The 20163-nt window shown below is 49.6% G+C and overlaps 1 protein-coding gene and 1 long non-coding RNA gene across 7 annotated transcripts in view; one reads left to right on the top strand and one right to left on the bottom strand.

Annotated features, from left to right (window-relative positions):
* LOC114862844 (uncharacterized) overlaps nucleotides 1–13727 on the top strand; it is a 127974-nt gene extending 114247 nt beyond the window's left edge. For 3 of the 6 annotated variants that reach the window (XR_003787069.3, XR_003787068.3, XR_003787071.3), the window contains 4 exons: nucleotides 4082–4224; nucleotides 10527–10611; nucleotides 10690–10757; nucleotides 12238–13727. This is a non-coding gene — a long non-coding RNA (uncharacterized LOC114862844). Of the gene's footprint in view, nucleotides 1–4081; nucleotides 4225–10526; nucleotides 10612–10689; nucleotides 10758–10836; nucleotides 11629–12237 lie in introns of all 6 variants that reach the window. The other 3 variants (XR_008695487.1, XR_008695485.1, XR_008695486.1) reach the window with 3 other exon arrangements.
* The window catches only part of snd1 (staphylococcal nuclease and tudor domain containing 1), a 119797-nt gene continuing 113225 nt past the window's right edge, over nucleotides 13592–20163 (bottom strand). Inside the window, exons 23-24 of the mRNA XM_029163567.3 lie at nucleotides 15416–15460; nucleotides 13592–14455 (exon numbers count right to left, since the gene is read on the bottom strand). Of these exons, the coding sequence (XP_029019400.1) occupies nucleotides 14390–14455; nucleotides 15416–15460 (111 nt within the window). The 3' untranslated portion in view covers nucleotides 13592–14389. The remainder of the gene's footprint in view (nucleotides 14456–15415; nucleotides 15461–20163) is intronic.

Genomic DNA, 20163 nt, shown 5'->3' with positions numbered 1-20163 from the left:
AGTGGAAGGCGGCGTCAGGTGGGTCTGGGAGCGGATCTCGCTCCATCTCCACCCAAACGGAAGCCAGCGAACTCTTCCGTCTTTCCAAAATAAAGCTCAGATCCCAGATTCTAATTGCTCTCCACTCCATTAAAAACACAGACGCTCCAAGTCCGCATCCCTCAGACGACGCGCCGCCGTATCGCTGCTTCTCTTTCGGTGTGGTTGACTCGCGGCCGGTCCCCTACAGCGAGCGATAAGGCAGGTGTTCACTGCGACATGATGAAATGATTGTATCTTTTCTGTAAGAGGTCTGCAGGGTGATTCACCGAGGCACACAAGCATTCATTCTCTCTGTCTGACTGCCTCTGCCTCTCTCCCCCTGCACAGCCTTAACCGCTGTGTGTTCCCGTATGCAGACGGACACATTTTGGCCGGCTCACACAACTTCCAAACGTTGTTTGATGGCTGAAACTGTCTTTGAGGGGCCAAAGCGGAACAGGGATTTGTTTAGATGTCAGGGCTGTAATTATTGAAGTCATATATAAATGTGCTTTACTCAGGCTCACTGATATATGACTATCAGTTTCATCATTTCTCCAAAAAGCTTCAGCTGCCTGTTTAGTTATGTCTGACAGTGCACAAGCACAGGATGATGAAAACAGAATGACTTGTTCAGTCATAGCAAATAAAATAAGAGGACTGGAGTCAGTTTACTTAAGACAAAGCGGAACTCTGATGCGCTGCTTCCGTATTCATGAGGCAGAGGGCACTTTTCAGTTTGACGTCATTAATTAAACATGTCGGCTTTTAATTATTGTTTGGACAAAACAAGCGAGCTGTGCTTTAAGATCTTGTGACTGGAATCTTCTTTATTTTATCATATTTGACAGAGCAAATAATGAAATATTTAACGGGGAAATAACTGGCTTATTAATCTTTAATTGTGGTTATTAACTGGAGCCTTAGACGAGACAATTTGTTTGTGTTCAAACGTTTTATGTAAAGACTTTTTCTGGCTCATTCCTCTGTTTGATAAATGAGGTTTTTAGCCTCAAAGAGTTTTTACACTCGACCCAATATGAATCAAAAGTTAATGTTTGGTGTTAAGACGCTCAGGCTCAAAGCCTCCGTAGATGTCACACTTCCTGTTCCCTCTTAACTGTTCCCTTCAACGGCGCTGCAGCCAAGGTGAAACACAAAGTGGACACAAAAGAGAGAGACGTCGTCGTCTTCCTGCTGTGATTTCATCTGTTTAAACAATACGCAATTACCAGCATTTAAACAGCTCAACTCGTTAAAGTGATTAGCCACTGTTTACCACCAGCAACATTTTGTACACAAGATAGCGCGTCAAATTTGCATATGCTAATGTTTGGTAATTAGCTATGCTCTGCAGGGTAATTCCCATTCAGTCCCAACCTACAGGCATTTTTTGAGCAGATTAAAAGCAGCGAAATAATGAATGAATTCAATCAATCATGTAAAGGCTAATATATGCGCAACAAATGGCAAGGGGACAGTTTTAATGTCAGAAATCAAGAGGCAGAGATCCAAGGCTACTCTAAGGCATGAAAGATGGAGCTGCCAAGGTAGATTTAATTGTGTTTCTCTGACAAATTACACTAAAACAAACACCTTGTCTTCCGGATTGCGGCGCAGCAGTTTGTAACGCTTAGGGTTCAGCGGGAAGCGGCAACAAAGACGCTTTACCCAGAAACCTCTGTAATCGCAGACCTGTTGACGGCGTTGTTACAACGGAGGCCTCTGGAATTAAGATAAAGCTCATCTGCCCTCCAGGCAGACGTTGTTTAGAAGCAGTGACAAGAGAGTGACGCTGATCTAAATTGACTTTAATGTGTGTTCGCGCCACTTGTTTTCTCTCTTCTCACTGAAAGGCATGATAAACTCTCAGACCGGTGGAGGAAATCTCTTCTTATCGCGTGTCCCATTACCTCACATTGTGCAGAGGTTATGTATTTATTATAATGCAAAGCTGAGGCCAGGAAACACAAGACATGCACTATGACGACTAGCGGACTAGACCCTTTTCTCAGGTTGCTGAGCGGATTCTGGGAAACATATTGGGCAGACACAATGTTGGATCCAGCCCACCTTAGCCCGTTGGTGAGTCCTGCTCGGGCACTGACACATCTTCAGGGAAAGTGGGAAAACTGGACCAGAGGGTAGAACGGGCAGGCATCTGTGTGGAGGCACTGGGGGTGACCACTGTGGAGCACAAGAGGCTCTGGGAGCATCCCAGTTCCAGCCCAGCCTTCCTGGTGTCCATGTGGCCTGACTGCAAGCTGCTCCTCACGCTCCTTGGTACTCCAGAGGTTGGACTAGGGCTTCAGCCTAAACCCCGGCCAACGCTGGACCAGGACCCGGCTTCGCGCTTCCAGCTCCTCACTGCAGCCATCAAGTGGCGATAGTCGGGGTTCAAAAGCTGGACTCCGCGGAATAAGAGTGACAGATGGACTGCTGGAGGAGCCGGGACCTGGAGATCGAGCTGCTGGACCTTCACACTGATGGTTCCAAGAATTTAATGGTGCTGGGCAAGAAAACCCTTGAGCAGACTTCTGACTAGGGAGAGCTGCTGCTGACGGTGCTGGACGATGTCGGGCTGAGAGCTTCGACTGGAGGAGGCTGAGGAGGCTGCAGCAGGACTGTCAGTGATGGGCAATTAGTGGAAATGACAAGAATGTGAATCTGATATCGACGAATAACTGTGATGCTAATGTGTAGTCTTACTGTTCATCATGGAGGTGGCAGTGGTTTCATTTCACTGTTGACGTGTCTATTACTATTTTTATTTCAATATTTTCCGCAGTGACACATCAGAGTTATGTCACTTCTTTAAACAGTTATTCAAGTTTATCTGCAGGAGACGGCGAAGGGGAAATAAAAAAGAAGAAACTTGGTTGTCATGGCAACGGATAAGCCATAAAAGACCACACACACTTTTGACTTAATGCCACTTCCCCCGTTTAGCGTCTGGCAACGTTCGCCTCAGTCCTTCGACTGCTCACAGACAGACCGGCACTGACGCCACCTCTCAGCTCGACAGGAAGCGGCGTTGGGCTGTGAAAGGCAGGCAGACGGGCAGTCTGTCTGTCTGCCTGTCTATCTGTCACACAGGGACGTGTTTGATCTCTCGTCAACAATTGGACAGGAACACAAACTCCTAAAATGTGCTTTATCCATTAGCTTAAAATTAAATCAGAATCAAATTGACTTTCATTTATGTCGGGTCTCTTGTTCCTGTGTGTGTGTGTGTGTGTGTGTGTGTGTGTGTGTGTGTGTGTGTGTGTGTGTGTGTGTGTGTGTGTGTGTGTGTGTGTGTGTGTGTGTGTGTGAGAGCCGGGGAGGGGGGGTGGGGGGGTGCAGACGACCTCCTCTGTGGGCGCATGTTGCCTTGGAGAATCACCTGGCGTTGCCGAGGAAACAGACAAGCTGGTGAAATAGCTATTTATGTAGATCCGCGCTAGCCATGGGTGGGGTGTGCATGTCAATGCACACCTGACAACAGAGCCTGTTGCCATGGTAACGAAGAATTAAAAGTGGATGAAAGGCAAGGGGGGATTATTGCCGGATCCAGAACACATGTGGCCGTCCCTGCTCGGCTGGGACTTTGAGGCAACAAGAGAGAGGAATTCCTAATCCTTTTTTTATTCTGAACTGATTTGATTTGGCTGAAAGTGCCGGCGAAATGTGCAAATGAACAGTTTAATGCACATCCTCAGTCGGTGCCTGGTACCTGGATCTCAGGCTGTCGGCGGTAATAGCCCTCGGTGTTCCATCATACGTTCAGTCAGTGCGGCTGCTTGTTTTAGCATGCGCTGAAATTAAAAGGAGCCGCCATGACGGGATAAAAACAATAACTCTAATGTGCTCTATGTCAGATGAGTTCTGGAGGCTTCAGCAGTGAACAGAAACTGGTATATTGAAGAAGTGGGTGCGTCTCATTACCGCTGAGGCCACGGAAAGCTCAGATTGTGGCTAAGTGTCTGGAAGCCTTTGCTTTGCTTTGCGTTAAGGTCGCAGTGCTCTGCAGGACACCTTACGTCATGGCAGCATTTTAACCCACACGTCCGTCTCACAGGCTCACCTGAAGGCCGCCACCTGCCCCGGGAGGGTGGGCCACAGCAACGCCGGCGCCGCGGAGCCTCTTGACAACGCTGCATCCTGAGGGGACGTGTGGGATTGGCACGTGCACGGAGGCGCGGAGCGACGGCACGCGAAGGGGTGAGGCTTTGAGTTGGAGTCTGGTGCTGCACACGTCCATGCGCTCGCCCACAGCCTCTGGTTCAGGCGCGATGGGTTCCTTCAGGCTTCAGCCTCAGCAGCTCTGATCGAACACGGCCTCATTTGGGCGCAGCCGTTTAAATTGCAGAAGGTACATTGTGTTAAATTATAGATGAGGCGGATAATTACTGCTTTGCCACGTGAAATGTCATGGAACGGGATCTGCTGTTAGACGGCGTTAACGTTAAAGCGGTGGGTCAAAGGTCAACGCACACCTGACGTCTGTTGTGCAGTTTTGACTTTTAGAAAAAATAAAAGGGAAGAGTATTTATTATTTGGATTTTTAAAGGCTGAACTCATAAAAATGAGGAAGTTTGAGAGCGAGGCGTGGAAAAAGTAAAAGATAAGCTCCTGCTGAAGCTCCACTGGGAAATAAGCGACACATACAGTATGTGTAGAGTTCACAAGGAGGCCTTCGCTTCACTTTATTCATAACTCTGCACCAGCAACAGGCTGCAGACAGACACACGGAGGAGGAGGCGGTCTGATAAATGACACCATCTCATTGCTCGTCTGCGGCCCGTTGCACGTGGTTCGTCCGGCAGGGAAGCGCTCGCTTCGAGGTCCTGCTCAAACGGAGCGCGAGGCCTTTCATCCCCTCCGCGGTCTCACCCGCTGGAAGCCTCCTCGCCTTCCTCCGCGGCAAACGGAGCGCGCGCCTGCCTCGGCCCCCGCCGCCGGCGCCGACGGCCGACGAGTGCGTTACGCAGCGGCGGCGTGTGCGCGTCGAGGCGGATCCACGTGCGTCGACACTTAATTGCCGGCTCAACCTTCTTTTCTCCACTTCAGGCGGCGGGTGGGAGTGACAGCCTGGCGTGTATGCGGCTCCTCTCACCGGGTTCTGTTGATCTGGGCGACGCCGCAGCCTGGCAATTAGACGGCAGCCAGGAGCAGCTAGCGCGGCGCCTCTCGTTGCTGAGCCGTGGAGCATTTCATGTCTGCGCAGCGTTTCCTCATGATGCTCCTGTTGATGCATTTACTCGCTTATACCACTTAAAGGTCAAAGTCACATCGCATACAAACAGAGGGAGAGCGCATCAGCTACGCGGCTTTGGGAAACTAAACGCCTGTCGTCTTTCATTTCCCCCGTTTTTACACAAGCCGCCGCTTCGGAAATGTCACGACGCGCAGTTTCTGAGCCCTGTGGAACGCCGCCGCCGCCGCCGCGGTTGAGCCGTGACGCGTGTGCGTGGGCTGAGACCCGGCGAGTCCTTCCACCCCGTGTCGTACGTCCTTCACGTGCAGCCTGGGTGAATGAATGCTTGTTGAACTGCAGCAGGCGGTCTATATGCTGGAACATGAGTCATGGCTGTGCTGGTGACTCTGCCGTACGCTGGGAGCTGACTTTCTGTAGGTTTTAGTCTTTGAGGTGCTGTAATGTGTCCGTCCAAGCTGGACCCCCTGGGAACAGCAATCAGGGACCCTCTGCAAATATAAAGTGGTGCAACCTGTAATTATTGATGATGATTATGATGTTGTGTTTATTGTCACAAACCGTCCGACGCACTGGACGCATCTGAAAAGCTTTCAGAGCGAACTTGGCTTTTTTTAAAACGAACGCCCACATCAGCGCTCGCACTCCTGGAATCGCTTTGATCCCTTTTGGCGGCGACGCTCGCTCAAAGGGGGGTCGTTTCACTGAAAGCGAGTTCAGACGTCAGCGTGGAGCGTGCGGCGGTGGAGGAGCCGTCGCCTCTGAACGCGGCGCCGGTCGCCTTCTGATCACGTTCGAACACTTAGCACAAAAAGCTCACGTCGCTCAAAGGGTTTAATTAAATTAGAGCAAAAGATCAAATCCCTGTTTCTGTGTCCACTAACAATAACCTCATCAGCGTGTGGGGCCGACAATGGAGCTCAGAAAAAAATACTCTGGGGTGGTTCGATGTTAAGAAGCAGGATTACACTGAAAACTGAAAGGAATTACATGTAAATCTATATATTGTGGACAATGCAGCTAATTAAGCCGCAGGCTCGGCTCCTGGGGGCATCATCTGAGAGCTTATAATTCTTGAAGTGAGATATTTTCTTAAGGATTGCTACATCCTGACACGAGGTTTAACCTGCTTCACCTCGATCCTTGGCGCGTTGAAAACAGTCAATTCCGTTTCTATCAGAATAACGAGCGGCCGCAGCGGGACGGGTTCCGTCTCCAGGACGAGTCCGAGCCGTTGGTTTAAATGAGATGAATGAGAAGGTGTTGGACGGCGCCGGCCCATGGGGGAATATTAATAGTGGACTCAGATCCCAGAGGCTAATTCCAGTAGCTCATACTTTATTAACATTATGGGTGTGAGGACGTGCAAATATAATGACTGGGGCGGAAAAGATGACAGATGTCTCACTGGGATAATGCTGATGGGACTGAAAAGGCAAACACGTCTTGTGAGCATAATGGATTGGAATTGCATGACTGCATTATTTAAGACTTATCTTAAATATTTCATTGGCTGGATTATCAGCGTTCCTGAGAACCTGCGTGTTCCAGGGTTTGGGTCCCGCCGACCGGTCGAGGCGGATGCCCCTCACCCTGAGCCCGGTTCCGCCGCCTCATAACACATGTCGATGCTTAGGTGACGTATGCGACCTGCTCCTAATATAATAATATCCGTCTTTGAACGGTGGCGTTGCAGGGGTTTGGGGAGTCACGTGCTCGACTCCACGCTGCTGCCGCGCTTTGTGCCGCACTTAGCGGCAGGTATTTATAGTCGCTGACTAAGATGACGAGCGCTCGGCACGCGAGGCTGCGGTTACGTGGAAGTGAACGAGCCGAACAGAAACACGTGTTACGCAGCGAGGCGCCGGGTTCAATCCGCCGGTGTCTAAACTGTCAGGAGCGCTGAATAATTGGGGCGATGGAGCCGGCGAGCTCGCGGGGAGCGGAAGCGACGTGCACTTAGCAGTTAGAGACTAACTTTAAATCAAACGGCGGTTTAATCCGCAGACACCGCCGTGTTTACGAGGGAGGAGAGACCAAACGGCGGGCAAATACAAAGCGGCACTTGAAGGTAGCGCCGTGACACGCTGAACTGCTCGCAATCCACCGGGGACAGCGGGCGGCACCGCCTTTGATCCGCGCCGGTGCGCGTTAGCGCCTTGAAATCGCTCAGGGATGAAAAAACGGCTGGCATCCCCCAAAAGAGCGGTTCCAGGCCACGCTTCGTCCGCGATGGCGGGAAAAGTTGTGTTGGCGGAGTGGACGGGACGGCGAGCGGTCGGTTCGGGGCGTTTGCGGGACGCTCGTCAGGAGCCAAGCGTGTTTTGGGCCGTGGCTTCTATTTGGAGCTTCGTCGCGTGGAGGAGAAATGGCGGTCGCTGTCAGCGTTGCGTCTCCGAATGTTTTCAGTTACGCGTGAAAGGCGCCAAATGGCGCTCGGCTTTTGTTCTCGCGCTGAAGCCGCCGTGGAGTCTTTTCATGGAGTCTGAGCTGATTCTGGCTCTGACAAAGGACGGAGCTGTGTTCGTCAAAGAGCGTCTGTTTCCTGATGCAGCGTTCACGGGCACAGCTACTGTACTGTGCTCCAGTCTTAACACGGTAGAATTACTACAGTATTCCACCTTTCAATACGCTCAGAATTACACTCATACGGCAGTAGTAAAGTTGGAAGATGCAAATATTACTCAAATGATTAATAGCACTCAGCCACGTATCAACTTGTTTTACAACTTCTTACTTGTCTGAATGAGACAATAAAGTAAATGTAGTTAAGACCTTCCATAATTATATAGAAAACCCAACAACTAATTGCTTTATTAATTTACTATTAAATCAATTCTAATGAATTTTCAGTAAAAGCCCCACAGCAGGAGGTTTGGTTCAGCAACCGCACACTGATCCGAGTGGAGACCAACTGCAGGAGAAGACGGTTAATCACACCACATTCTGTAATATTGTGCATGTATTGATTTAAATTGGGTGAAATGATTCACCTGTAGTTCTAATTAGACGTTAGTTCAGTGCAAATTGAGACCTTGTGTGTGTGTTTGACCTTGTTCAATTAGTGACTGTGTGTTCGTTTGGGCCCCGCCCCCTCATGGCTTCAGTGTCTTTGTGTTCTTCAGTCTTCAGCATTGTGTCGCTGGAGAGTCTCCGTCATCCGTGGAAGTTGTCTGCAGGTTGAGTCACATCAACTGGACTCCTTGCAGATGTTGGCGATGAGCATATTAAAAGTGGAGGGAAGTGAACTCAACAGTTCCTCGTGTGTCAGTTGCAGTGTTTGTGGTGTTAAATGAAACCTGGGGGACGAAGGATCCCGTGAGCAGTGAATGGGTGTTTGTAATGAGGCCCCTTTCACAGGGGACTCCTTCTTTACTCCAGTTTTTTGTTGTAATTATGTCAGTTGTGTGTAAAACATGCAGACACTGCAGATCACAGCGAAACACAATTTGGCTGATTGCAAGAAAGGGCCTTTCTTTTCTCTTACAAATCCCCCACAACAAGGGAACGTTTCACGGCGTAATTGCTGTTGACACACTTGTGATTTGGCCGCCTGCGACGTTCCTAAGCAGACAATCCTGACAGGAGGCCTCTGCAATGTGTCTGCGGCGTCCGCCGGGCGTGGGTGCAACTGCGGCAGCTGTGCAAACAGAGCCGGGACGGAACCAGAAGGTCCGGCTTCCACGACGCCACCGGAGCGCCGCTCTTCACCTGGTCTTTGAGGGAGCGGAGAGGACGGCTCGCTCGGCCCACGGGTCGGCCCGCGGAACAGACAGCGCTGTTAATTGACCTCGGAGCACATTCCTCATCCAACCGCTGGTAATTAGACATGAACAGCGGTGATGAATGGCTTTGGTTTGGTGGCTCCTGACTCCGGCGTGGCAGCTGGAATGAAGACAGGCATCCGGAACAGAGGTTTTTTTTTTTTTTTTAACCTGTCGTTGCTTAAATTACACTCATCTTTGGAATGAATCAATGACACCCGCTGCAGCATCACCTGTGTGGGAACGTCTGTGGGGCCCAGATGACTGAGCGTCTCCACCCGTGCCAGAACTGAGCCTAACTCCACTTGTAGTTACCAAACATGTGTTCAGTGTCCTCACTCCTAACGTACCGTATGATTGTCACTGATGATTTGGGTGCATATTTAAATATGCTTTGGCGAGCGGGGCCCGTTGATACAGCACATCACAGCCCTCACCAGAAAAACAACTCCACGCTGGCGGAACTAGAGTGAGCTCCGGCTTCTGTTGCCTGGCACCGAGATCACAGGGCGCGTTCGCACGGCGGAGCCGCAGCCGCTCGCTGCAACGTCAGTCCTGCTCTGTAGGTTCCAGCGGGAGCTCTTTACTCTTCTTGGAAACTGAAATTTAGCCTTTGTTGTGCCTCTTCCAGTTTTCACAGACATTTCCCACATGAGAACATGGTTGGCTCATTTACAATAAGCACATTGCATCACTTCCTGTTGCAGAGGCTCTTGTGTTGAAGTGGTGGGTTTACCTTCGTCATCATCATCATGTGTAATAACAGTGTCACCTGCTTAAGTTGCTCCAGTTCTTCATCCCTGTAGTTTGTCCAGGACAAACCACAGCTTTTGAAGTAGTCCATAGACATCACTGTGTTTGAAGGCATCACAGCGATGATGCCTGGAATGAGTGTTTGACTGGTTGATGCTGTGTTCTAGTTCTTCATCGTCCTGACGTCTTCCCCCTTGCTTAGCTCATTCTGTTCTTTGTCTACACAGACAAGGTGAGGCAGCGAAGGGTCACTTGTGTTTTCTGGGTCAGTCCAGGTCGTCTTTGTGCTTGTTGTCTTTCTGAGACCTGTGCTCTGGAGATGAGTATCTGCAATTACATGTAGTCAGAATGGCTCATTGACTTGAGTGGGAGAAATTGAGAGTATTTTTTCAATTGGAGTAGTCAGAAATACTTGATTTGTTCTAGAAAAAGAGGTTCTCATCCAAACATTGGATCAGAGTTGGATCAGTACACACAGTCAGACCTCATCAGAACCGTTTAGCGAACAGCTTTGCGGCAGGAGCCATGCCGTCAGACCAGGGGCCCAGTCCTGCTCCAGGGGTCAGTGGACCTGGAGAAAAGAAAAGCCATATAAAAGTACTAGAAGTACCAGGGGCACAGAAGACGAGCTGGTTTGTGGGCGACTGAAGAAGCAGCCGTTTGTGGCGCTCACAGCAGCACACCGGAGAAAGGGACTGTAAGAGAAGTGTTGTTGCAGGTGAAATGTGAAGCGGTGAAGGTTATGAGCAGGTATCATCTGTAGGAGCTGATGAAAGGCTTGTCGTTTCCAGTAAAACCGAAGGCTGATGAAGGCGATTGGACCTAAGGAGAGAGGAACCCAGGAGCTGCTGGACACGTGACGAGCTGCTGCTCTGAGTAAGTGCATGCTGTGGAACCAGGAGGCACTTGAACCTTCATTGTTTCGACATGCTGTTACCGTGTGTGTTTTATTAGAAGTCTGCTCCAGGATGCTTCACCTCCCATGAGGGAGATTCTTCTTGGCTGTTGTCACAGAGCAACAGGTGAGTTTATGTTCTTGCTTGGAAGTCGTTATTCAACCGAACACCGGTGGTTGTTCTCACATGTCTGTTCCCTCCTCAGTGATGGTTGATGTTGGCTGTCACAGATCAACAAGTCTGTGTAGAGAGAGAGGTAAATGATAAATTAGCGCTGGGCAAATGTGCACAAGTTAACATCTACTACACCATTAAGGAAGAAAACCCACAGTTATCAGTGATTGCACTTACCTCAGCAAACCTGAAAGCGTAAAAGGAGTCGAGGGACGTTACTTACCACTACTCTGCAAAAACACAGACCCAAAAGACCCCAGCACAAGCTGAACTACAGTAACAAAAGAAGCCACTTACTTTCTGAAAACAGGCCAACACATTAACTCTGAACAATCTGAAACTGCATGTCACTGAAGTCAAATGGCCTCTTTCAACCAGACACGGGCCCTGAAAAGAAACTAGCACAAACAAGTCACAATGCACGACAATGATCTACACGCAGCCGCCCGTCACTCCAGCACCGAACTTGTGCATGTGGGCTGTTCACCTGAAAAAGACAGACAGCACAAAACAGTCCCCGAACCCAACCACCGTCCCAGACCCGGTTCTGAAGGACACCAGCTCCACCGACGCAGCTGCACAGGTTCCTGCTACAAACACGTGGAAACTGGAGGTGAGCCGCGTTCACATGCAAACATGGCTACAGTAACTACACTAGCCTGAAGAAAGCACTCCAACCTTTAGTGGATCCCCAACGGCCTCCTCGAGGAAAACACAAAGAAAACTAAAGCAAAACGTCCAGAAACAGAAAACACGTTGGATCAGAACCAGCCAAGACTCCGCTAAGAACATGCGCTCTCGTCGCCTTCTGATTGACTAACAGGTAACTGCTTGTCGTCTGGTACTCAAGCTCGGGAGGCGCACGTGCACTTGGTTCGTTAATTGCCTTAATGAAGATCAGCTGTTGCGCTGTCGTCACACAGCTGCTGCTGATGAGCGTGACGTAACACAACATATGACAACCCGTCCCATCGAAACAATGGCCTAACGTTTTCTTAGATTACATTATCAATATTTCTTATACATTGTTCTTAGTTTCTTACAATAATATTGCCTTTGGCTGCATTGATTGTGAAGTGTGAACAAACAATCAAACAAACACAACAACTACAGTAGTAAAACCACCTCTTTTCCCCTCGAAGCTGGTGCCACTGTGGTCAAGTGAGCCGTCGTTCGTTCGTCCGCGCTTGGTCCAAAATGCCAGACTCACACCAGCAATGTCCTTGTACTAGAGTTGATACACTGTAACTTCACAAATTAGGACTTTAGTATTTAGGAGTACCATGTCATACTGTATTAGTCAACTTTGATGATTATTAACTTGACTCTGACCCCTTGTTTTACTAGGAGGCATTATGCACCAAAGTCAAGTGACACAGTGCAGCTCCTTCCATCGTCCTCTCCATTTTTTTTCCATTTCCAAAATTGCCAGGACCTGATCCTGAAGGAGATGGCTAGATTGGTCGATCACCTGGAAGCCTGAGCGTCGTGTTCCAGTACGGTTCCTTTCATCTTGTGAAGAGTTTCGCATCATTTCACTTGCGGCTATCAAGCATACAGTATGTTACTGTCCTCACTACTACTGTCTAAGTGTTGTCCTTTTTTTGGCTTTCAGCTTTTTTTTGTGAAACGTTGGGTCCTTTGATAACAGAGTGAGGTGTTTCACAATGGGAATCGCCTCAACGTGACCAACCATGGAAGCTCCAATGACACCACATCTGTTGACATCTGTTGTAGGTGAGAGAAACTTAAAACCCACTGTTTCATAGATTCGAAAAAGCGTCTGAGACAACTGTCGAATCCCATATAGGACTCAGTGGCCTTGAGACTGGGAGCTTGTGATGTGCACCCTTCATAAACTGACAAATCAAAGGATGTTGACCAGCTGATTTGTCACCAAATCCTACATGACAGGCTGAAGTTGCAGCCAGATAGACCTTAATGGTAGAAAAAGCTCTTCCTTTTTCCAACAAATCCTGAAGGAAACACAGGATGTCTGCCACTGAAAAGGAATAGTGTCCTTTAAGCCACACCATTCCTCAAAAATACGCTATTTACCACCATAGAGGTGCCGAGTGGAGGCAGCTCTTGCATTTTGAATAGTATCAGCTGGCAAACCTGCTGCATCTAAATTCCACCTCTCTCGTGCCAAGCCCAGAGAGCCACTCTGTGTGGATGGGGATGGAAGATCTCTCCTCCGGCCTGGGACAGCAGGTCCCTCTGAAGGGGGAGGGGCCAAGGCTCCTCCAACGCCCCCACCTCCCTCACCCTGGCAAAGGTTGCGAGAGCAGGCTAAGGGGTGGGAAAGCATACAGTAGGACCTTAGGCCATGTACGGGCTAAAGCACCCATAGAGGTGCCTTCGGGTCAGAGAGTGACAAGAACATCGGACAGTGAGTGTTGTCCTGAGAGGCAAAAAGATCTATTGAGGCGCTGCCGGAGCACCCCCAGATCTGAGCTTTCATGGTTGGTCACACGGAAGCGATTCCAATAGTGAAACACTGAGCGAAGTTAGAAAATGAACCCTGTTTTAAGTTGTTTTCAAGAGTAACGATATGATGAACTGATGTCAGTAATTCGGATTGTGTAATGGTTAAACTGCTACATGTGAATGTGCTGGGTTCAACTCCCGGCTAAGGAGTTGAACAGCTCAGTGGTGATTTACCTGCCGACCGAATATCTTCAGACTAAGTGCTAGCTGCACGCACATACTGTACATATAGATACTGGGCAGGCAATGCGTGGACGGTGTTCGGGGGTCGACATCAAGACACACTTCCATGCTGGTTCATATTCATCAGACTTTTATTAGAATGCAAAGATCCAGTATGTGGGAACAATTCAAACACCGTTTCTGCCAAGGCATACAGAGACAGAAAGAAGAGAGTCAGAGCTATTAAGTAGAATGTAAACTTTACAGGAGGATACAGATGATCGAATGCCACATGAGGGCGTTTCTATTTACTGATCATAAAAGTGTGACAGCGAATAAATGACATGACACTCCCCACAAAACATCTGCAAAAAGGTCATCACACAGATATACACTGAAGACAAAAACAAGTTTGTCTGTGTGGCTCCACTGACAGTATTTCTTTAAAATACTTACACTTCTCACATGTACATTTCATTAGGGAAGCATGTTTGCTAATAAACAACGACACATGCCAAACACCCCATTTCATCCTGCACGTGGGAAAGTCATAGCAGGGATGAGGAGCATATTCACATACCTACGCCTGTATCATAATCATCATTCACACAGGGAGTCTGCTGAAAAGGTAACACAGCAAATAACACAGATTGGCAATAACGCAGGCGGTGAGCTGGCAGGTCGTCAGGAAAACAAAGGGGGAATGGAAAGTGCATGATTAGCTTTAGCATTACTAGCATGGCCTGTGTTGAGCGGGGGGGGGGGGGCTGCACTCAGGGCCAGATGGATGAAAGAGGTGAGTCACGCTTGTCGTGGAGTTTGGGGTTCTTGGTCTACCTTGTCTTCTGTCCAATGCATTACTTGCCGTCCATGTTGGTCTTTGGAATGGTGTTGATCGGGTGGTCGATTCCTCCTTCCTCCTGTCCTCGTTTTTAACGTCGGTAGCCAAACTCATCGGCGTCATCCGCGCGGAAGTCTCCGTAGCGCCAAATGTTGAGCTGATGGGAGGACAGACACGTTAACTGCTGCGATGGGACGTCACCGTGCATCGCCTGTAACAACATGCTTCACAGCCCGAGTGCGGAGGCAGCATCCAAACACCAGCCAGGCTACTCCATTACGCGCACATGCGCCGCCTCAGGACCCATCACGCACGGTCCCTGGCTGCGTGTCGCCTTTATCGTGATGCAGTTGGCCAAGTCGGTGTGTGCCGTTTGGAGCACGAGTGCTTATGTAAATGTGGGGAAAATGGCGCCGTCTGAGGGCTGCCGTGTGTCTGCGCGTTCGAGTGTTCCGTCTCCTTTGTTGGCTCTCGGAGGCACGAACACTCAGCTGTTAATGGTGTGATTCATAGCTAATTAGCGACTGTGCTAATTAGCGCTAGTTATTAGAATGAATGAATGAATTAAGTCGTTTGTTCATATTCGGCGTCTCTCACTTCACTGACTTCCTCTCCTCCTCCTCCTCCTTCCTGACACCCTGAAAACATGGTAGTAGGTTCTCGGGTGACAGTCATCACCACCTCCCACTACCTCTGCTCCAGCAGGTCACTACAAAATCCCAGGGGCTCTTGTGAAAGCCTTCTTAGATTTACATCATTCATTGTTTCCTTCAGCTCAACCATTCAGTGTCCCGGCATCCTGTGATTACAGTCCATTACTCCTCTACCTCCACTACGCGCTTTAGCGCCAATCCCCTCCCCCCTTTTCACAGTATGGACCTGCACAGACTGTGGGCAGTGGTCCATATGGGACAGTGGCGACTGCCAATGTAACGTGTCATCTTGGGAGGGAGGGAGAGACGCATCAATGAGGAAAGACACTTTCTCACTACAAAATTGTGTACTCTTGTTTTGGCAACATAGGATTTCTCACAGAGAGGCAGACAAGCCACAATTATTAGGATGAGGTGGCAGAGAAGCTGATAAGACAATGGGACGAAGGGATGAAGACACTTACCCTGGCGCTCTTGGCTGATTCTTGACTGTTCAGGTACTCCGTCACCTACGGGTATAAGGAGACAAGTCATTAACATATCGCATTGCTGTGTCCTACGTAGGATTTTCGAGGATTAAGGTGAATCAATGCATCCTGTCACCCTGCTCTGCCCCAGGAGACATTCCTTATAGCTGCTTATATGGAGATTCACAAGTTCCTTTGCAGAGGGTCCACTTTAATATTAACATTACCGATTCTCCAGGGGAACGCCTGCTCGTCCGCCCAGCGTCGCTGCATGTAAAGAACACAGTGTTCTCTGAAGATCAAGACAACACATACGCAGAGCGGTTATGTCACCGCACACCAGCGTGTGACGGAGGCCTCCAGAGCGCCACATTACAGCTCGCTGTTTGGGGTCATTGCTTTATCCATCGTAAGGATGGGCTTTATCGCTCTGCAACTCACATTAGCAGAGCTACTCGCCACAAAAAAACAAAAGCCTGCTTGCCTCGAGCCACCATCACTGGTGTATCAGCAGTTTATAATCAAGTGCTTTTACAGGACGCCTTAAGGGAGCGGCTCCCACGAGGGGGAGGGCCCACAGTCCCAGTGTGTGATGGAGAAGCATCGCAATGACACTGCACCAACAGGAATGTGGACAAAATACCATGTTGACAGCATTATTATTCATTTAGTGGAAGGAAGATTAATACACATTTCCTCATACAGAGTCCAAGATGTGTGTGACAGGTTACATCTCAAATCAGTGCTTTATTGCCTGAACCGGTCCAAGGTATCTGCTTCATTCAGGGTCACTGCAACGTAGAGCTCAGGACTTAAAGTAAGGCACGAGTCGCTTATGAGAGTTTATGTCACGTTGGGGTCAGTCTATGGATCGTAACACAGGCTGCCACACATTCACAGACTCACTACGCTGCGTTTAAGAGCATTTCCCTGTATGCACCTCGGAGCATATGTTACAGACCTCCGGAGCAACGCGATCCTGCCCACACGTGCCTCCTGCTACAGCATCAGAGTGGAGTCAGAGCGAGATCCGGCTCCATGGTCTTTAAACACAGTTCACCTCACCTCCCGCAGCCACCCACAGCATTCACCGTGTGACTGGCGGCGGCAGATACTTTACATACACTGCAGAGCAAAATAAAGCCAAAACAAAGAGAACTAATAAAGAAGAATCACTGTGTTTCTGTAATGGAGTCATTGTGTAACACGTTTTGGAGCTTATTATGGCAGCAGATGAGCTGGCTTTCACACTCAGATGCTCACACACACACCAGAACAAGGATGCCAGATGTTAAAACTGTCGAGCGTGGATGGGGCTCTGGAGTTTAATTGCTTAGCTAGCTCATACACATAGGTTGATTTGATAGCTACACTGCACATGGCACTGCCAAGATAACAGACCTGGAGCTTTGTCTGAGCGGGTGCACGTGTGAATGTGCGGCGGGGGAGAATGCCGCAGCGGCACCAGTCATTCATCAAAGCCAACTAACGGAGGGCTTTTCGTGGGGAAAGCGTTGGGATATTGCATCTCGGTCCCACCAGGCAGATGCCACCATATGGAAAAGCCAGCTGATGCTGTTTCACCGATACAAAGGGCCACTGCCACCATTTGGCCTTCACAGGCGAGCTGTCGGTGCCTGCAGCAGGTCTGGGTGACACTTCAAAAGTTAGGCAACGTGAATTCACCAATATTCAAGTACAACACATTTGTTCAAAAATGGCAACCTGCTGTAGGAGAGGCTCCGCATTCAAAAGCAAATATATTCTATCTGCACTTTACCAAACGCTGTGTGGCTGAAAGAATCCACATGCAAGGTAATGTATGAAACAGTGAAGAGCACTACAGGACAATATGCACAGATGACGGCTGGCGCGCTGGAAGCGGCGCGGCAGCCGCTTTGTGCCGCGGCAGGGAGGGTGCCGTGCCGGGCGCTCACTTCAGCGCCGCGTAATACAACAGCCAATCAGCGCGCAGCTGAGCGCTGGCGATGACTGCCTTTCGCATCGCGAACGGCCCCCTTTCCGGATCCTCCTTTCACAGCTTTTCTATCGGCTCCAGTGGGGAGGCATAAAGGCTCATTTGCAACACAAACGCCGCCAAGCTCATCTGGAGGAGACTTCAAGTTGCGAAGGGAGCGAACGTGTCACTGCAGAGAGGATGCAGAACGGGATGACGCCGAGTTGGGAATAAAGGGACCAACGCTCCGGCTGAGCAGAGGCACGGGGCCAACGGAGAAGGTGAAAGGAAGCAGAATGTCTGGATGACCCTACAGAGCTATGACGACGGCCTGTGTGTGGGAGCGTCCCCTGAATGTCACATTACTACACAGCATCCAATCCACTTTGTTCAAAGTCTGCAACAAGCAGCAAAACACCCTCGGGGAGTTTGATCCCAGAAGCCGACTCGTGATACGACCTAAAAAACTAGTGCAGGTGCTTCTCCAGAGGGAGACGTGTTCAGTAAGCTGAACACCAGGTGGTGGGTCCGGTGCTCCAGCGTTCCTTTGGGGCCTGCACGTCTGGTGCGTAGGTGCGCTGCCACTTCTTTGATTTCGCAGCGCGCCGAGGCGCTAGGTGAAACCACATTTTGGACCGAGTAAATATGAGAAGCAAGTGACTAATGGAAGTTTCGGCGCCTCGTGTGCTCGCCCGGAGATCCGATGCCAGGCGATGTTAAAAAAAAACAAAAAAAAACGCTGGAGTGGAGAAGGAACAATGAGGCTTGTCCTCCGTGCATGTTGGGCTTTTCTCATTAACAGCAATGATGATCACACGCACAAGCTGGCAGTGGGAAACTGACACCGCTACCCTTTATCATTGTTTCTATCAGGCTGCAGTGTTGTTCTCTTCCCGCTCCGCTCTCAATCTTCGCCGCGTCTCGTTTAATCTCCCCTCTGCCCATCTTCTTTAGACTCTACTGGAGAAAACCAAAAAGAAACCTTTGCGCGAGACAGACCGGCGTCAGCACGACGACGAGAACATAATGGCTTTTATGTCTGTAACTCACACCGTGGCAAATTGAGTGTACTTGGTTGAGCTGTGGATTGTAGTCCAAAGAGACAGCTCTCATTCAACATGCCAGCGCATGAATACTGCATGGCGAGCGGAGAGGAGGCCGGGGTTGGAGAAAAAAAAAAAAAAGTCTCTTCAGACTCGTCACTGCAAAAGTGGTTCGATAGGAAAGGGCTCGTTACATAAGCACCGTGCCAGCGTGTGTGTGTGTGTGTGTGAGAAATGACATAAATTTTACATTTACAATGTAAACTTCATGAGGGGTTCTATACAATCTGTAACCGTATCTACAAAACACACAGCAGAGAAACAGCAGAGAAAACAATGCGACTATCCCTCCCATAACGACTGAATAAACCCCTGATGTAAGCTGCGTATGCCCGTCATGGTCGCCATCCTAGGTAAACTGGGATTATGCCCTATTGCATGCTGGTCCCCCCAGCATGGCTGTCGGAGGAGATCAGACGGTTCCGTGGCAACGCGGGATGACAAGCCCACCAGCGTGAGTTCGTAGAGTTAAGGAGGTCACACGTGTGAAGTGTGCACGCATCGAATGTGAGAATTAACAACGGACATCAAAGGGAATATTCTCCAGCATCTCCCGCCGGCGCTGGGAAGAACTCGGGTCTTGCGTAAACAACAACGCGTCACAGGGAAACGTCACTCACATTTACTCCCTTACTTTAATAAAGCCTGTGTAAATCTCTACCGCTCGACGCCAGGATCCTTTTTTTTTCTTCTCCCACAAGATCACACAACTCTCAAATAATGGGAGTTTGAACTGCTTCGCCTGTGTTTGTCCTGTGCTCGACCCGAGGACGTGTGGGAGGCGCATCTGCAGAGGAGGGAAGCGGCGCGTGTCAGCCAGGACATGTCGAAAGGGCCCTCAGAGCGGCGGCGGCGGCGGCGGCAGGGGGGGCGCCGGCCCGCGCCAGCGTGTGCACTCGATAATGGGGGAGCAGAAAATGTCCGTTAAAAGGCCACAGCTCTGGCTCTACTTGTAAATTAGGTATTGAGCCATTGGTGGGAAGCGGACATGCTGTCACACACCCAGGAAGCAGTGTGTGTGTGTGTGTGTGTGTGTGTGTGTGTGTGTTGGTCTGCATACGGATAAAAGCCTTTTAGGGACAGTTTTGAGCTGGGGGTGGAGGGAATGAGGCCGAGTCAACGGGCGCTTACCTATCTATACCCGTTATTCCAGCAGCATCATCAGCCTAATCGTCCACGTCAGGGCTTTGACAGTATGGTTGCTAAGGACGACATTGTCACATTTTCTATAAATGGAAGCACCGCGTGGAAGTCTGGGCCTCCTGCGTCTTTCTCACCGCTCGTTTCTCGGGGAGGACAACTCTTATTTCTCCTCTAGCCGTTCAAAGCTACTTGAGAGTCCCCTGCTCGGCGTTCATTCAGCAGAAATGAGGCCTCGATATAAAACAACACGGCAAAAGATGATAAAAGGATAAAATAAAACTACATTCCCCTAAGGGCTGCTGGGTAATTACATATTCCAGTACTCGCGCTCCCAGGGAGGCGACACACAGCTGTTGCACCCAGGCTGCTGCGCACACACAATAACGTGACATTCTAATAAAGACGCTAACTGTGCCGTCACGAGCATTTGTCGAACTTGTGCGAGCGCCATTTCTGTCCCTGCTTCACCAGAGGACATATTGGAATCTAGGTCTCGATGCATTCATCAGCTTCGTGGCTGCTGGTGATTGATAATGATTGCA

Source organism: Betta splendens, chromosome 9, assembly GCF_900634795.4.
Source record: "Betta splendens chromosome 9, fBetSpl5.4, whole genome shotgun sequence".
In the NCBI taxonomy this organism is placed as follows: Eukaryota; Metazoa; Chordata; class Actinopteri; order Anabantiformes; family Osphronemidae; genus Betta; species Betta splendens.
This window is presented reverse-complemented; position numbering and strand designations above follow the sequence as displayed.